Genomic DNA, 18,555 nt, shown 5'->3' on the forward strand with positions numbered 1-18,555 from the left:
ATCAATGTGACTTGATGAGTTTCAAATCATCAGAAGTATTTTCTTTTAATTTCATCTTACAATCTTTTAGCTACTTTATATCAACTGTTTCTCTAAAGAACAATTCTGTCATTTGCGCAATCAAAGTGTCTTTTTTTGTTGAGCTGTATAACTTGTGGCATTTGTGGAGCTGGATATTTGTTCAATTATTTGTGTTTGCTAGATAAAAAAAAAAAAAAGTCAAAAAGATTATTGAGAACAAACATTGCTGCCAGAATTGCCGCTCTGTCAGTTGCATCCACTCTTTTTCATTATTGCACTATATTATGAATGTTGGTAGTGGAAAAATGCAAATATTATCAATGTTGTTTTGATTTAAAGCCAGCATAGAGCTACCAAAATCCATTCTTCCGGCCTGCATCATGCATCGCACACTCACACCAAATGTTTCCTGTCCAAAGAGTGTTGGGGGCTGCACATGTAATCCGTCATTTAATCACATTATAATTTTTGTCCATCCTCTTTGGTATTTTGTTCTGTTAATGTACAATCCAACTATCAATTAAAATTACCACGTTTAAAGTGTTATTATTAAATGTGTCAGATTTGAAAGCATTAAAAAGCATTTTAACATCTACAGATTTTGAAAAATTAGAACTCCATTCTATTTTAAAACACTGGACCAATTTGATGTTTGCCAAGACACAAAGTTAGCTTAGATAAGATAAATGTAAGATAAAGTTGTGCAGATTCAGAAGCCTTTGTAGTATCTACTAATATGATAATGGAGAGTTTCTTGTTTATAACATTTGATATGGAACCAAAGACTGTGAGATTTTCTCCATACATTTAAGCTTTATGTGTTGGACAGGTGAGCCTAAGGATCCAAACTTTGATATGAAACATCCCTTTGTAATCCTTAGTCATTGTAACTACTCAGTTATATACAAATTCTCCATAAATCCCTTGTTAGTACTCCAAAAAAGAGCTCTGAGAATCTTAAATCATGCCAACTACAGGGCTCATACAAATCAGTTATAAATCAAATCCAACATTCTTAATTTAAATGACTGTTTTATATCACTGCACAAATGATGTACAAGGCTGCAAACAAAAGCCTCCCTCACAAAAAAACCCGGTAAACTCAACCATTGATCGGTACAAAATGGTACATGATGGCTGATAAAGGTCAGAGACGCAAGCCAGACATGGTGTTGAGACGACATGGGAGTATAAACAAAAGACATTTTGTACCCAAACAATGAGTTGAACTAGAGAAACCTGTGTCAGTTTGTACATAGCAGGATGTTACATAATGTGTATCAACAAGGTGAGGATCAGCTACAAGAGGAGACTGATGCTGCCTATTGTTGTAACATGTTATGTCAAATGTCTAAGAGCCAATCAGCTGCCATAATTGACACAACCAATTTCAACTGAATCTAGACTAGCTCTGTGTGTGGTGTTTAAGATCATCAAAATGTACCTGCACTTATCTACTGCCTTTTCTCATATCCAATAGTCCAGCTCCAAAAATCATTGAAGTAACCATTTGTAAAGGTAATTGAATGACAAGATGTATTCTCCTGCTAACTTGGCTAATGTCTGACACTGGTGTGCTTAATGGTTATTTCCATCTCCTGGTGTGGATTGTATTGTTTGACTATGTGCTAAATTGCTTTTTTAAGCCAAACCTTGAGTTGCTATGGTGAGTAATAAGAAATGTATATTATTTTTCAGTTCAGTACAACTCATCTGCTTTGGTTTATTATATAATAACACATTAAAATGTGCAAATAACAAGTTAAAATAGCAAAAGAACAACAACAATGTATTTATACATTATTTAAAAAAAAAATGAAACGGCAGTTTCAGTTGAGGCAGACAGCAGAGGAAAATAAATTGTTGTCAAACCTACCTAAGGGGCGAGTTTCAACGCGCTTGCAAAGTGATACAAATATGATGAAATCGTACCAGCATGTATCAATTTCCTGGAGAAAGGAAACTCCTTCTATGCAGGATATATAATCCTCAGTGGTCACTGTCAAAAAACTCAAATATAATTTAAATATAAAGCAAAGCATCTCTGTCTCGTCTCCTCATAAGCTCCTCATTTCGCTTGTGGTTTGTCGTCAAGTGTCTGGTTTGATTGACAGCGTATTTTCAAACCATGCCTTAAAAAAAAAAAAAAAAAGGCAAGTGAAGACATTTCTTAACTGATATTGTGAGTCAGCTGGAACCCAAAGAGATTTAAATCAAATGTTTCAACAGAAACTTTGTTGCTGATTCATCAGCTGCTGTCTTCGCTGACAGATGTGAGAGAAAAGAGCCGATGTGTCTCTGCAGCGTCACAATTTTGATTTAACAAAAACCTGAAACAAATCATTCTTAGGCTGTCGTACAGAAATTGAGATAAGAGGACGTGAACTAGCAAATAATCAGATTTTTAATATGATAGAAGTCAGGCTGACGTCATCACCTAATGTGCATAAGAAATTGAGGGCTGTACTTTCTAACAGAGGACTGGATCAATTTAAAGCAGTTTGTAATCAACAAAGGAGACAAACTAGTACAATTACTTGTAGCTCTGCCTCCTCCTCAAGTTGACCTCACTTCTGTTATAAAGGTAGTTTATTTTTAAAACTCTTCTTTCTTACTAAAACATTAATGTACAATCTTTTTTCTCCCAATACTTTTATTTTATTTAAAATAAACAATTTCAATATTGTTTCCCCTATCATATGAATGAATGAATGAATGAATAAATATTGTTTATTTTGGGCATGTCAGTTTAAATCATCAACATCACACTTCATGCTAATTCACATATAACATGCATTTTCCCTATCATATTATATTATAATCAAAAGCACTTTTTACATGATAATGATAATATCATAGGCACACCATAATGCCCACATGAGCCTTTCGTATCATCCCCTGATCACCACACCTCTTTATCCTCTTCCTTTATGTGTATATCAATCTCAAACTATCTAATTCCCAAACTATCTGGGTCTTGTTGACGAACCTCTTCACATGAGCGGTCAATCTGATTTCTTATCTTCTCCACTCACACAAACATGTATATTGTCTTGCTTCAATGGATCTACATCTCTCTCCCCTCTGGCTTTTACTCCAACTCATATGTAAGTTCAAATAACTATATAATCAGCAAACATCATGGTCCAAGGAGACTTCTCCCTAATCGTGTTTGTCAGTCCATAATCATAGCTAACAAGAAGGGTCTGGGATCTAACCCCTGATGGGGGTCAATCCTAGTCTCACTTTGAAAACCTATTTCACTCCCACAGTTCACAGTCTTACATATCCTGAACCACCCTTGCATACATCTCACCTGACTTTCACATACTATACCTCTACTCTTGGAAGTCTTATTCTAGAAAAACATTAAACATCTCTGATCGTTCTTTGTACAACGGATGAATCTTAATGAGGCATGTCCTCATTTTCAGAGTCCACTAGAAAGCACTCTTTGCTGTATATGCTTTGTGTCACTATCTAAATGATTAACGACGATGACATTTATTTCTAAACCAAGATACCAAAGTGCCATGTGATCAAATACTCAGCGGTGTGTTGCCGGGGTTAATAGGAAATAGAAGGATACAGATTAATTGCAGCGTTATGGGATCCAGTGTAACCCATAACCTTTGAGGCTGCTCTGCCTCTGTCACCCTCTGCTAGACGCTGCTTAATAAAGCAGAAATATGCTGAAAAGAGGAGATGGAGAAAATAGGTCAGTTGAAAGAAGAGAGGGAGGGAACGTGGTAAGGCAGAACACAAGCAGGAAGATCGGGAGTGGGAAGATTGTATGGTTGAAATGGTGTCGAGGCACAGATCTGGAGTCACGCAGGTTAGTCACTTTTGGTCTGCCAATAACCGTCGTACCGTCTCGTCATATATGCAGCTTCTAATGGGATTACAAGCCACACATGGAGAATGTGTCTTCTGCATCTGAGTATGGTGGAAACATGACTTCCACTGTGTCCGTCTAATGTAACGAGATGGCTTCGCTGGGAGAGAAATATTGTTGCAGGTACAGGTAGAAGGTTCACGAAGCAGGTTCTCCAGCCACAACCATCCATAAGAGTGGACTTCAAACTCTACCCCCCCCGGGCCTTTCACAACAGTTCAGAATCAGTGTTGGAGCTGATGTTATTAAATAATTGTAGGCCTTTCATTTTTATTGATCGATCAAGCTACTATTATCGCTAGCATCGGCTTCAGCGTCGGCCATGTTGATGATGATGTGAAGCCCTGACGATGGGGCGGAAATAGCAGGGACCAATCAGAGCGCTTCGTCCACAGTTGGGACTAATTATGGAATTCCAAACATAAGCAGGTCAAGCGATCCAAGATAATCTTTTTAGGGTAGCGCGTGTATGAGCCCCCGGTAGAAATAGGATGGCACCCAGGCTAATTTAAAGTTATATTTGCTATAAATTATTTCATACAAGGTAAGGTAATTAACAGACAAAGAGAAAACCAACCAATGCAAATAATTTTTTCAGATATTAACGTAGTATCAGTAGCTAAAAGTGTGTTTATTACTAAGGAAGAGGAGGAGGTTGGGGAGAAGTAGTGGATCATTTGAATCACTTCTTGATAGCTTTCATACTATTGGATAAGCTGGATGACAATTTCTGACTATCTGGCCCAGGAAATGGACCAACTGTCACTTTCTTAACTTCATTGATTATAAGGTGTTCGAATGTGAGTTCATGGATTTCCCTGCAAAAAGAATCCACGTACATTGTATTCTTACTGTTCAGGACCAGGTCGTCTCTCAGTGGACAGACGAGGACTTTGAATACTTCACATGGTGCTCTGGGAGCAGAGACAAGGTTTCATCCATTGGATAAACAAGTTCAATTGCTAAACTAAAAATATGGTTTTAGTATCTCTATTATATCCCTTTTGGTTAAACGCTCTTTTATTTTTAATTGAGTGTCTCCCTATGTGACAGTGAGTCACTACATCTTGTGGTTCAGGAAACATCTTAATCTTATTTTCATTATTTATTCACAAGTGAGAGGAAACAGAAAAGAATAAAATGTTTGGTGTGCTTTTGCAGAAAACAACAACACCACTACTAATTCAATTGATGCCTTAATGTTATTTGATCAATGTATGTGTAAAAAAAAAAAAAAAAGATAGGCACATTGTTATAACTTCATGTTTGTGTCTTTCTTGTATCCAGTCAGAATATTGTTCATAATAATGTGTTCAAAAATATTTAATAATGGGCAGATGATCTTTTTTTCTTCTGTTCAATGGAAACATGAACTGGGTTAAGATAATTAAGCCTGTTTATGTCAATAAACGTTTCACAAAGAATACTGTTTGTCATAAAATGTGTGCGAGTGAAAACGCCAATGTGCAAATTCCTGCATGTGTATCAGTAGTAAAAGTCGATGACCTCTTGTCTTTCAGGAGGTATGCCAGTGCCCGAGGTGAGGTCTGAGACTGCCAGCGCTGCGACCATGTTGAGCCCCGTACTTCATGCCTCCAACGGAGACGGATCGGAATCCGAAACCACGTCTGCCATCCTGGCCTCGGTCAAAGAACAGGTATGTTGGGGGTCTAACACATAAAGAGCTGTCACATGAGATCGTATTGCCACCGTGGGGCAGCGATCATCAACTCAGTGGCACTAAACAATCGGGACAAGAGCTGTGATGTCCGACTTAATTATTTTGACACAGATATGGTGCCTCTTTTGATGGCGACAAACCCTGTGGCTGCCAAAAAAGTTGTGCTAATGTGACAGGATGTTTTCTAAGTAAACAGAATAGTGACACTGAAGGGCTGGGAAAGCACAGAGCTGCTATTTTAGTCAACAATTTCATGCTCTATGTTGTGTTAGTTAAGTATTTATAAAGCTCAGAATATTTATGACTGCACCATCGGTCCATCTGGCTTCAGTCCTTTCAATTTGGTCCCTTCAATATATTTCTCAAGAAGACTGAGCTGTTGTTTGATTGATGCACAGCAAACAGGGTTTCAAATAGTAGCCTTGTTCTCCTTTTGTAAACATGTTTGTATTTTGTAATACATTTTTAATTTTAAAATAGTTATTTAGGGATGACCTGGGTCTGAGAGGTCAAAAATGGATGCTGGCAAACAGGATGTGACCTAGCATGCTAACCAAATTCTAAATACCTGGACAAACCTGCAGGCAAAATGAGGAATATAGAATTGATGAAAAAACAACAACCACACCAATAAACAAAACAAAAGCTGCTAGTCCTCCCAATTGATCTGGAATATTTAACCTTTTTCACATCTTTGTTTTTGAAAATCTTTCCACTTGTTTTGAGTTATTTTGCTGATCACAGTGGAGGTAATTAATGTACAAGAAATGTTCACAACATTACATCCCCTTTAAAAAAATAAATGGAAATTCAACATTTTCATAGATAATAGATTAACTTTACATTAAAAAACGAAAATAAAAACAACAAAGTTCACAAAAATTCTTTCTTTAACAAGCGGATAGCAGGAGAATGATAGTGTATTTTTTGGACAAAGAAAAATAAAATAAATATGTTGTTTTGCTCAGCACACAAAGTTTAGAAAGTACCAATGCTATTTTCATGCAACAGGCAAAGGCGGAAAGTCCATCTTTTAGCCTTGATACTGTTGATACTGTTGATCATAAACATTTTACCAAGGCACTCATCCATTCAAAAACAGATGTTCTAGTATTTATTTTAAAACCTGCCTTGGTTGAGAACGTACTTGGCAACTTCTCAAAGAACACTATTCTCTCACCACAATAATAACAAATTCCATACCTAAATAGAAACAGAAAGGTAGACCACAGTCCAGCTCTAGATTTGGGATCTCGGCCCAAATCTGTGCTTGGTAGGTATTATTTTAAACAATTTTGAGAAAAAATAACCAATTGAAAACTTTTCGGGCTAAGAATCCTTTGTTTTAAACTGAAGTCTTTTTACTTGTACCTCTTCTCTCGCTTGAACGTGCCACTTGGTTTAGGTAATTTGTAGTAGAAGCTGTTTTAAAAAAGATCAAGTTTGTTTACATTAATTTTTGAATTGCCTCAAGTCTTTGGGATAGACTTCAACCCCCTGTGGCCCAATTAAGGAAAACAGTGATAAAATATGAATGAAGCAATGTTTATGCAGAAACGTGATTGGACAGAGATAAACAGAACTTTTATCTGACAGTTGAGCATCTGCTTCATTCGCTTTAATCTCAATTCAAGATGAATAATTAAAGTTCACTGTGGCATGAACAGCAGCATTGTCATAATGTCTGCCTTGAAGAAAAAAGATTAAAGAAGAAAATCAAAAAGCTGATTAGATTAGTGACGTAAAAATGAGCACAATTGAACAAGCTGACCTTTTTTAAAAGCATTGAATAGTGGAGATTACTTTTCTTTTTCTAAATAGAACAGTGGAGCTTGCAGCGCTTGCGGGTATAATCTTACATGGACTTAAAAATGATCTTACGACATGGCAGAGCAGCTCATACACATGTGGCCAGCTGTTCTGCGAGAGTTATCGGTATAGTTCTGACACAGATCACTAGCTATGGGTTTATTTAGGTTTTATCCAACACCGGTGCCAAACCGAGACTCTAGATATGGTGCTAGTGCATAAATAGGGCTTGAAGAATGAACGCAAAAAAACGAACCCCAGAAAAAAACATGTATTTTTAAATAATAATAATAATAATGATATAATATGAATAATGATAATGGAAAAAATTCTCAGTTATGTCATGTCAGTTTTAACTTACATTTATGTCAGGTGCCATTATGGCACGATCTCCAGATGACCCACTAAATTCTTCAGTCGGAATCAAGTTTATTCAAGAGAGACCATGATAAGACGATACAGGGGTTGTAGGGCGGTGGTTTCAGGATTATCTGATGCTGTACATTTGTGTAGGTTTTGACTCTGCCTAGCCTGTTTAGTAATAGACTAATTACTGATCCAGATTTGGATAACCACTGAACATGTCATACAACACAGAAACTAGCTTCATACCAATTGCATTATCAGATTATCATCTTTTCTCCAAATCATGTGTGTTGTTGGTATTGACAAAAGGTTACCATATTCCTTTAGATAGTTCTTGAAAGCTTGAGTGCCTCGTCCCACTCCATAGTAGAACGTTTCTTAATACAAAACTGAAGTCTCGGATTGATGCGATAATTGCACACACAAATTTAGATCAATAATTGATTTACCTTGATTTACCTTGGGTTGTGGTTTCTATGATATCCTCACTTTCCTTCAAGGTATTGTAATAATTACACCTGAGAGAGCAGATTTCTAGCATCTGGATGGTTCTCTGGATATCTCTAAGGAAGGTTTTCAGTTGCATGCAACACTTTTCATGATAATCCGTTAAGAAATATTTTAATGATAAAGAAAAATGTTGAAAAAATGGCTAATTTACACCTAGTTTCACCCGCAGAAGACTAGTGTTGTGTTTTTAAAGTGACTTTAAATCTGTTTATATTCTTAATAAAGAATGTGGACCAATCATCTGGGATTAACTATAATGTCAGATGCTGATGTGTTCATTGCTCTGTTGTTGGCTTCTGTAGGGCTTGATGCAAAGGCATTGGGTGGTTCTAATGCATTAACAAATGTATTTTGTATTTATTATTAATTTACATTTTCACATAACACTTCACTCCTTTTTGTGTGTAATTTTTTGGGTATATATTAATCCCTCAAAATATATATTTTTAAGTTAATTGAAGAAATGTTTAGAAAAAAACTCATCTATACAGGAATACAATTGCAGCTTATTTAGTTCAATAAATGTCATGACCTAATGCCCACCCCTGACCTAAACTAGTATGTACTAACATTATTCAATGTAAGGAGCACCAATCAAAGATGGTGTTGTTCACTGTTCAAGAAATGTTGTTGTTGGCTTGAAATACATACATATCTGGAACACACTAGACATTTTCATGGCAACTAATATATTTACTTGATTCAATCTTTTTTCAAGATTTTTTTTTATATATATTTGCCAGACACCATCATTCAGAGTCTACCAAACATGGACTGGTGATGAGACTGCTGACTCCCAACAGGAGGTCCCTGCTGCTATTTTCCCTGCTGCCCTCCAGACCGTATGAGGCTGATTAGTCATTCAGCAGCAAATCTATCACATCTGTCGGCCTTTGTCTTGTTATCATTCATCATCTTCGCTGTCGACACTTCTGCCGCTGCGGAGCTCAGCTTCAAGTGCCAGACGTGAAAGACTTCCATTACCATTTGAGATATTGACAAATCTGACACATTGTCCAAGTAACTGTTACATAAAGAGGAACTGGATCAGGATTATCCATTTTTTAAGAACATGTCACGGTAAGATCGGAGAGTTTATTGTGAAAAAACAAAATATGATAAGCATAGTCGGAAATTATTGTATGGTTACTTGTATCTACTCATCCTCCTTTAATATATTTTTTAATGAAGACAAAATGGCTGCAAACGTTCAGTGTTTGCTGAAACAGGTTAACAAACATTTTTCAAAGAAGAGGAAAAAGATGTAGTAAATGTATTTTCACGCACCTGAGCATGTAAAGTGAAATTGATATTTAAGACCTAAATATTTTTTCCATAATATAACAATAAAATAATCCCATCATATGCACTACAATCTCTCATAGTCTTATTCTTCAATTAAATATACTCCCTCTTTTTTAAACACAATATTGCTGCTTGGTTGAATGTTTTGTTTTAGAGACGATCTATTTTTTCTAGACATGATGTTTTTGCTTATTTTGTCTGCTTTGTCACAGCTTTTAGTAAAACAAAATTGCTCTTTCAGCCAGACGAAAACCAAAAAAAAAAAAAGACAAATTACCTTGTTTAATAGAAAGCCTTTTTTGTGAATCAAGTAAAAGAAATACGTGACTTCTCTTGTGTTCATATCCAGTATTTTTGTATCATTGTATTTTGTTCTTTGTGGTTAAAAAGTAACATCACAGTTTTCCTGTTCATTAACTCTAAGTAATGTACAAAGGAAATAGATAGAGATAATAGATACAATGTAAAATAAAAATAGAGTGATCCACGTCATTTTTTTAGAAGGTTTCAACCCTCCTCAATTACTTATTTTCAAATGTTGATGGGCTCTGCTCTGCCCCAGTCATGTCTATGTAAGCTCCCCCTCTGTGTTCTAATAAAATCTACAATAACAATGAGTGTATTAAATAATTCATTCATTCATAAAAAATGAAAAAAATCGAGGCTATATGAAGAAAGAAAAAGGCAATTTATATTTTTATTGCCAAATAAGATCAGTCTGCAACGCAGTAGTGGTTCCTTCTTGGTTACCGTTGCTTACCAGTTATTCTCACAGATGGATCCGAGTCATCCTATTGATGAAGTTCAGCACTTTCACCTGGGATTCAATAAATGATATAGCATGTCCAGACACAGCAGAATGGTGTGGTTGGGTTGATGAGATTTTATCTAAGACGTAAGAAATGTTTTCAGTGGGCAGGCCTTAAGCACATTTTATAATGTATGTAATTTCAATTAAATGAGAGTTTTGTGCAAACAGACACTTACTAATGAGTACAATAGAGGTCAAAGATCAATTTTATGGACACTCAAATCAATACTTTACTTGCTTTTTAATGGACTATTGTTTATTTAGCAGATTTATCAAAACTAACTTGACCAAGATGTTCAACACAATGTTTAAAATGACTTATTAGAACGTTTACTGTGGAGTCATTTTCTGACATTTGGAACAGGAAGGAAACCTCAGAGTGCAAATGAGGCAATTACAACAATAAAAAGTTTTAATCACAAAAAATAATTGTCCAGAATCACACGCACAATAACAAAGTCCAAAGTTCTTAAGAAGTGCAAAAACCCAGAGTCTTAAACAAATGAGAGGCTCTGCATAGGAAATTGGAAAGTCTGCTTCGAAAAGGCAAATGATGTGTGGTCGTTAAATCGTTATATAAAAAAATATAGATATATATTTATATAAAAACAAGGAAAGTCTGCTGGGCTGAGAGAACAGATGAGGCTGATTCATGCAATACAAACTGGTACAATGTGAAGACGGTCAACTACTAGATAAGTGATTAGATTAGTTTTTTTTAATCTGTGGCCTCTGACACACAGAAGATAAAGCTGAGTTTTGTAAATCAAGAGATTGTTGGGAATATTATCTGAAACCATGCCTGAAAAGCTGCACAGCATTGGAGTGATATCTCTTCCTCATGGCTCAAAGCAGTGGAGATTGACACGTCTGAATCCAATTACCACAAACAGGCTCCTCACAAGACTCTATAGTCCACAGGTGACTTGAATGTTTCAATTTAGGGTTTGAGCATTTCATACATGCCAGCAGACACCAGGACACTGACAACAACAAGAATGAACAAGACTTAGACCAATGCCGTGTCTCAAACCGCATACTTCTCTTAGTGCACTGGGGGTAAGTATGCATCAGGATAGTGTACGTACTAACTAGTACGCAAATTCAGCTTCTTCTTCTACTACTATTTAACGATGATTGCAACCAGCTGTAGGAACACTATCGCCGACACCTGCTCGCAGCACGTTTTGCAAGAAAGCGTCCATCGATCCAATTTAGTGTGCATGGCGCACTACATTTCGATGCTAAAAATTGAGACGCACTTATGCAAATACTAAGTTTAAGTACACAAGTATACGATTTGAGACACTGCTCAAGAATTTTCCAGATCAAGACCAAAACTGAGACCAACAAAAAAAACATCAGTCATGAACAAACTCTTTTTAAAAGTTTAAGAATTTGAGACATTTTTCATCAATTATACCAATGACTTACCGTTAACATCAAGGTACCATGTTAGTACTATTTGATAATTCCAAAGATTGCTTTGATAATTAATGAAAAGGAAAAAAAAAAGACAATCCACAAAGATTTATTAATGATAACGATTTTAACGTTACAATATATTTCAGCACAATTTAGTTTCATAACCACATTTAGTCCAGTTCTTTTTTTGATATCAATTTTGTATTATACAGCTTGCATTAAGTGCTATCCTCACACGACCAGCATTTGCGGTGTGGCCCGGGCTTGACAGAGTGAACGCGATACAAAGCCAAGTCCATGAATAAGTGCTCTCGACAACTACGACACTAGCTGCAGTAAAGTGTGAAGAGGATTTCAAGCAATAAAGTAAAAAGGATCGACCTATTTAAAAATGACAAAATCACATTGTTTTCATGTAAAAACACACACAAATAAATATGGAAAGAATACTGACTTATAAACAACTCTAAACACTGGATCTTTACGGACGAGAGCAGTCATGTGAAACGCTTCACAGACTTGTGTGAGAAATGTTTGCGAGAGGCAAAAACCCACGGGCAGAGTCACATTATTCACCAGCTCTTTGTCTGACTCAACCTGACAGAGTGCAGGATGGTAAACTCTATTCTTCCTTCGTTCTCTTCTATTTTTGCTTCCGTCTCACCAAGCTGCTCTTCCATGTCAGGTGAGGTTACATCGGAACCTAGCCTCCGTGCTAACGTCTGACAGACGAGGATATATCCCTTTATCAATGTGTCGATTCAAGAGGATGTTTCTTGTCATTGTTTACTGAACCACCAACTACTGTCTTCTGGTGTAAATACGAGCATGTGTCTGGTTCATTGCCGGAAACTAGTTGGACGAGTGTTCAATTAGGTCTTGACCATCTTTTTTTACATTTGATGTGCTTGTCTCTGTCAGAACATTTGGGAGAGATTAGCCACTTTAAAGATACAAAAGACTATCTTATATAATGAGATTTGAATCAATACAGTCAAAATTTCTCTGTTGTTGAACGATAACTGATGATTTAATACATCTGATACAACTTTTACAACATCGTAATTCTTAGAAAGAGGAATATATAAGATATAGAGATTTGTCTCCGTGCGCTCTTGTGATAATATCAACATTTGTTCATCGTTCTCTTGACTTGTTTGTTTGTAATTCCTGAAGCCTATTTGCTAAATCCCACTAATTGAAGACCCAAATACAGTTTCTGGCACACACCTCACAAGCTATTCCCAAATGCATCCCACACTTGCTCTGTGTGTTGTCTCACTCAGGTTCTATACAGGGAGAGAAAAAGTCACACGTTTACAGGAAAACAGAAATGTTCTTGACTCTCCTGCCTGTTGGAAACATCCTGGCCTTTGAGAAAGTCTCAGTTATTTTCAGTTTGAAGTATAAACCCAGTACATTGGACTAGTTGCCTTATCTGACTTGCAAAAGTAATTTGGAATATTTTAGTGTCAATATCTAAGATCTTATGATAACGTATTACAGGGTTTATATAGCATTACAAGTGGTGGCTTTAATGCATGAGAAATCTAGCTTTCACAATGTTCCTAATAATGTTATATAATTCCCTGCAAAAGCAACAAATCAACTTAATTCACCCCATATAATTACTGTATTATAACTTAATTTGGTTATAAGTGATTAGACATATAATGAATTAATTTACAAATATTAAATATTGAAGTCTAGGAGGACTTTAATATATATAAGTCAAGTGTCAACACTGTATTGTGTTATTACAAATTGCACTTTATACTGTTGATGTACGATTTTAACATTTTTAGAATAAAATAGTATGTCATTTTCCCCTTTTTAGTGTGTCTTAATGTTGCAGCTCAGCGACTACTGTAAACATGTGTTGCACACTGGCGGAATCTCTTTTCTTTTCTTTTTTTACACCTAGGGGGAAAATACCGTTTACATTTTTAAAAAGGTAATAAGTCCTGAATTTAAAGCGTTGCAGTATTTAAATTCTGAAAAATACATTGTTTCTTAACAATGCCAGATGCGCCAATACATCAATGCTGGCTAATGCTAATCACAAATGTTAATAATAGGATATTAGGATAATACACATTATTTATTCTCTTGTGAGGATATTTAGTTGACAAAAGAAAGTACATTACAACTAAGCGCAAAAAATGTATAACACAAGCAACAACAAAATAATAAGCAATGACAATATTTTGTGACATAGCTCAGACAGAAGAGAGGATGGCCAGTGAATGACAGGTTCCTAGTTGGATTTCCCAGACATTTATTTTGTACATTTTAGAGTCTGAAACTAAGTTTGCATTAATTGGATAAATACTATGTATGACAATGACTTAACAATGAAGCCTTTCTTGAATGCATTTTTGCTCTCTTTCTTCTGTAAAATAGGAACAATATTGTGTGTGTGTATGCGTGTGTGTGGTGGATGGCTTCCGCAAGGTGTTTTACTGTGATTAGGGAACCCATGTTGAAAATCTCCAGAGATCATGTAACCTTTAGCTGTTTACCTTCTGTGTCACTTTCAATATGCTCCAAAACATTTTAGTCATGCAGCAGCAAAACAAAAGATACATTAAAGCAGAATAATTCCTCTCCGACAGTAAACCTTGAATTGTGTACTTTAGTTAAATCCAGTTTTCCCATCAGGGGGTCGTGACATGGTCTTAAACCCCACAGGAGCAGCTAACAGGGAAGCTAAATCTGTCTGGTTGGGATGAAAATGTTGGGCTAAACCTTCACCAATCCACTATCTTTGGGCAAGTTCCCCCTCCCCTTTATTGGCTTTCAATCCTGGATTTCTTATCACCAGACTCAGACTGGAGCCTCATTATTTTCAGGAAGACAATAGTGAACTCCAAATAGTGGTGCTCTTAGCCCTCCATACAGTGACATTTTACCAACACCCAAATGTCAGGTGGACACTAAAGGGCATAATCAGAAGCACAAATGAGACTCCCATAACTATACCAGACCAGAGCTCCCACTGTCCTGCACCTTATTCCAAGAGTTATTATGATCAATTCAGTACAGAATTCATAGACTATAGTATATAATTAATCATTTTATTGACCAAGGTTGACAATTCTTTAGAAAGAGGAATCACCTGTTGCACGCTTAGTACTATTAGTTCTGAACACTATTGGATCTCTTTAACAGACTCATCAATATATTTGGATCTGTCAAACTCAACTTCCATTTGAGAGTCTAAGAAAAGGGGGGTTGGACTTTTAGATCATGCCAGGGTCAATTTCACCCAAAGGCCCATTTTTGTACTTTCCCTCATGTTTCTTCTGGGTCAAGGTAAACAACCTCCGGAGCTTCCATAGGCAACGTTTGTCTTTGAGTCGCCTTGACCTTGAGATTAGGACAAGGGTTAAGAGCGACTCATTTTCTGTCAGAGATTGACCCATTAGAATATCGAGGGGTCATGAGATTTACTAGTGGACTGAAAACACTTTTGCATACGTACACCAAACTACACAAACAGAAAAACAATCCTACCCAACATTGTAGGTACTGTCGCCCATGCACCTCGACATGAACACTTAAAAACCGTACAAACTACATACAACTGATCAAAAACCATTTCCTTCAACTGAGTAAAATCTACAAAGTTAGGAAAATGATGTCACAACACGATCTGGGGCTTATAATACATGTGTTTTTGTTTTCTTGTTTAGACTAGTTATTACAGTTTATTTTTGTGTCTAAACAAGAAGGAGCTTTCTCGCTTGCAGTTAATACAAAACTATGCAGCAAGAATTTTGACCGCTCTAGTAGGAGAACTCACATTTCCCCGATCCTTAAAACTCTTCACTGGCTGCCAGTTTCTTTTATGATCAATTTTAAAATTCTGGTTCTTACTTTCAGGGGGCTGTTGTGTTTGTCATTGTGTTTTCTTTTCTTTTTTGTTAAATTTTTTTTTTTTTTTAACTGTCTATTGTTCTGTTGTTTAAGCGCTTTGTAACCCTGGTCTGTGAAAGGCGCTTTACAAATATAAATTACTTACTTACTTACTTAAGCTGTATGCAATCAACAAAGACATAAACATATCAATAGTCTTTGACTCTGTGAGCTATTATAACACCAAGGGTACAATTCAGTTGAACTGTGTGTGTGATATAATGTTCTAGCATCTGCTTTCCTGCTCACTAAAGTTGAGTATGACAAGCTGGCTCCACATTTGAATAAAGAAATGAGAAGAGAGGCTTTGCATGTGGAGAGTTCTGACAGGTAAAAGTCATTAAAATAGAAACCGTGTATAGGCTGAGTTCAGTACAGGTGTAATACAATCTTAATTAACAATATCCAGAAGTCTTTAAAACAAACAATAAAAGGAAATACACTGTTCTCATTAAATTACTTACATTGTGTGGCTTATTTAATATTTGTACATCCTGTGACCACCAAAGTGTTCACCAAATCTCTCACGCTCCCTCATTAGTCTCTGTCCAACAAAGTTTCATTTAACAATGTGAAATGGATTCAGGAACATGTGAAGTCCATAAGCATTTTTTTCCAGGTGGGAAAACACTTAAAAATATATATATAATCCACACAAAAATAGGTCTCACTGGAATACTAATTTTTGAAAAATGACACTATCCGTTCTTTGTGCCGGATCTGATAAGAATATTTCCCAGCGGAGTTAAGTGGAGGAAAGATCCCACCAAATGGAACTGGCAGTGAAAAGGCCCAAATGCTAGAATTACCACTCACCAGTAATAGTGTTCCTTACTCTTCGGAACATCTGCTAAAGGTGGTCAGGAAATGTTTCAGGCCTGGATGCTTTGCAAGAGCACAGTAGTAGATCAACACAAAACCCTCCCCACTGATGAAGTGCCAATCTGCTGTGAGGCTGACGGAGTGAAGACCTTCAGATCTTTTTAGTCCTCATTGAACAGATGCATTAGGATGGTTTTATTGAGGTGTCACAATCTGCCTGAGGTGCTACAAGATTCTGTTTCAGAAACCTGATAGCGCCATTTGGATTTCCATCGCCTGATCTCAAAGAAACATCCCGATCCTGAGATCTGAGCTTTTTTTGCGGACAATTATTTGTGTTATTTGGGTGTTTTCTGACATGGATCAAATGTACGCAGACTTTTCCTTTTCCTGATCCGAAGACTTTTGCCAAATCTCTGGATGAAGTTAACCTAAATTCCCTTAGCAGCTTTGGTTTGTTTGTTGGAAAAAGACTCTTGAAGTTGTATGGATGTACATCTAAAATACTTTCAGAGCTCAATTTAACAAGACCAGTCTGTGTCCTTTTTTATTGTTTGTATTTGTTTGAGACTGAAAATGATTGGCTGTATTACACCCGATCTCGTTCTTGTATCAATGGTGTTGGTTAAATATAATGAAGATTATGGAAACTATATTTATGTTTCCTACTTTCACAAGAACTCCTTGAATGACACTTGTTTATCAATATTAATGTTATATTATTTACTATAATGGGCTGATGTGTGGCGATCTCTCGAGTGTGCTGGTATGCATGTATATGAGTGTGTGTGAGTGTGTGTGCCCCCTTCATCCTCTGTGTGTCCCCTGCTATTCAGTGACTGAGGGTGGGGTGGGGTGCAGATGGTCTGTGCACGGGGAGGATAAAGACAGAGAGAGAGGTAAAGAGTAATGGGCGAGCGGCCGGTTCTTTGCTGGGGTGGGCCGGTGGGAGGGTCCTTTGTGATGCAACGTTGCATAAATAATGCCACGGGGCTCCTAAATGCTCCGTCGCCATGGGTACCTTTGTGCCTGAGTGAACACAATACGAGTGTGTATGCCTGTGTCTGTCTGTGGAAGAGAGAAAGAGAGAGGGACTGAGGGGAGTCAGCTCAAGTGACATTTGTAGTCTCTTACTCCATTGCTGGTGGAACTTTGAGCAGAATAAAGTTGTTGTTCTGGCTGATGGAAGGGGGAGAATATCAGGATATTTGGTGTTGGGTCTGAAGTATGGTCCATGTGAAGGTATGCTCATGTTTTTCCTTTTTTTACTTACTGCAGTAACAAGTAGTTTTGAGGAGAGAAACGGTTTGGAAAACAAGTTTTGTTTTAGTTAAATGTCGTCACTGCTGGTCAAGGCTGAACAATCCAAACGTAGTTCTGTGTCCAATTAAATACCTGCAAACTTCTAATGAAGTTCCTTCAGTTTCAAATAGCTTGTATTAACAAAGATGAGGGATAGAACAACAGCTCGATGCATGTACAATCAACATCAGTTTTGGTTACAACATGTTACAAGAAGAGATTGTACTAGTTCCTCATTGTCAGCAGGACGAAGTTTGTCAAGTTTGTAGCGACACGAGGGGACAAAGCCGTGCGATACAACACATTTAATGGAGCTTGAGTTGTACAAACACAAAAACCATTCATAAAAGTGCAACCTTCAGCTGCATTTCCTTCTCCTCCTCAGGTAGTATTCAAACTAAGTGTAAACAATAGCAAATTGCATATTTAGGCAACATAAGTACTTAGTGTTAGTTTGTATATTTGATGCAAACCATTTGCATGCTCTTGGCTCAATTTGTATGTTTTTTTAGCATGAGCAAACAGGTCCATGTGTGTTTTGATACCATGAAACCGAGCTTGTTTAGTGATTGCATTAGAGGATCTTTCTTGATCTTGTTATTGAGCAACCATTCCTCAATCCCTCTAGAAAAACACAGGCTTTAGATGTTTGTGAGTTTTAAGTGTCAGAGTGGCAGGAGCTGAATTATC

General features: G+C 36.7%; 1 protein-coding gene across 2 annotated transcripts in view; it reads left to right on the forward strand.

Moving 5' to 3' along the window:
• Positions 1–18,555, forward strand: part of ctnnd2b (catenin (cadherin-associated protein), delta 2b) — an 89,329-nt gene that overhangs the window by 14,601 nt on the left and 56,173 nt on the right. For both annotated transcript variants that reach the window (XM_087810714.1, XM_087810713.1), the window contains exon 2: positions 5,437–5,573. In XM_087810714.1, the coding sequence (XP_087666840.1) occupies positions 5,442–5,573 (132 nt within the window). In that variant the 5' untranslated portion in view covers positions 5,437–5,441. The remainder of the gene's footprint in view (positions 1–5,436; positions 5,574–18,555) is intronic.

This window comes from Callionymus lyra, chromosome 16, assembly GCF_982586985.1.
Source record: "Callionymus lyra chromosome 16, fCalLyr1.hap1.1, whole genome shotgun sequence".
Classification (NCBI taxonomy): Eukaryota; Metazoa; Chordata; class Actinopteri; order Syngnathiformes; family Callionymidae; genus Callionymus; species Callionymus lyra.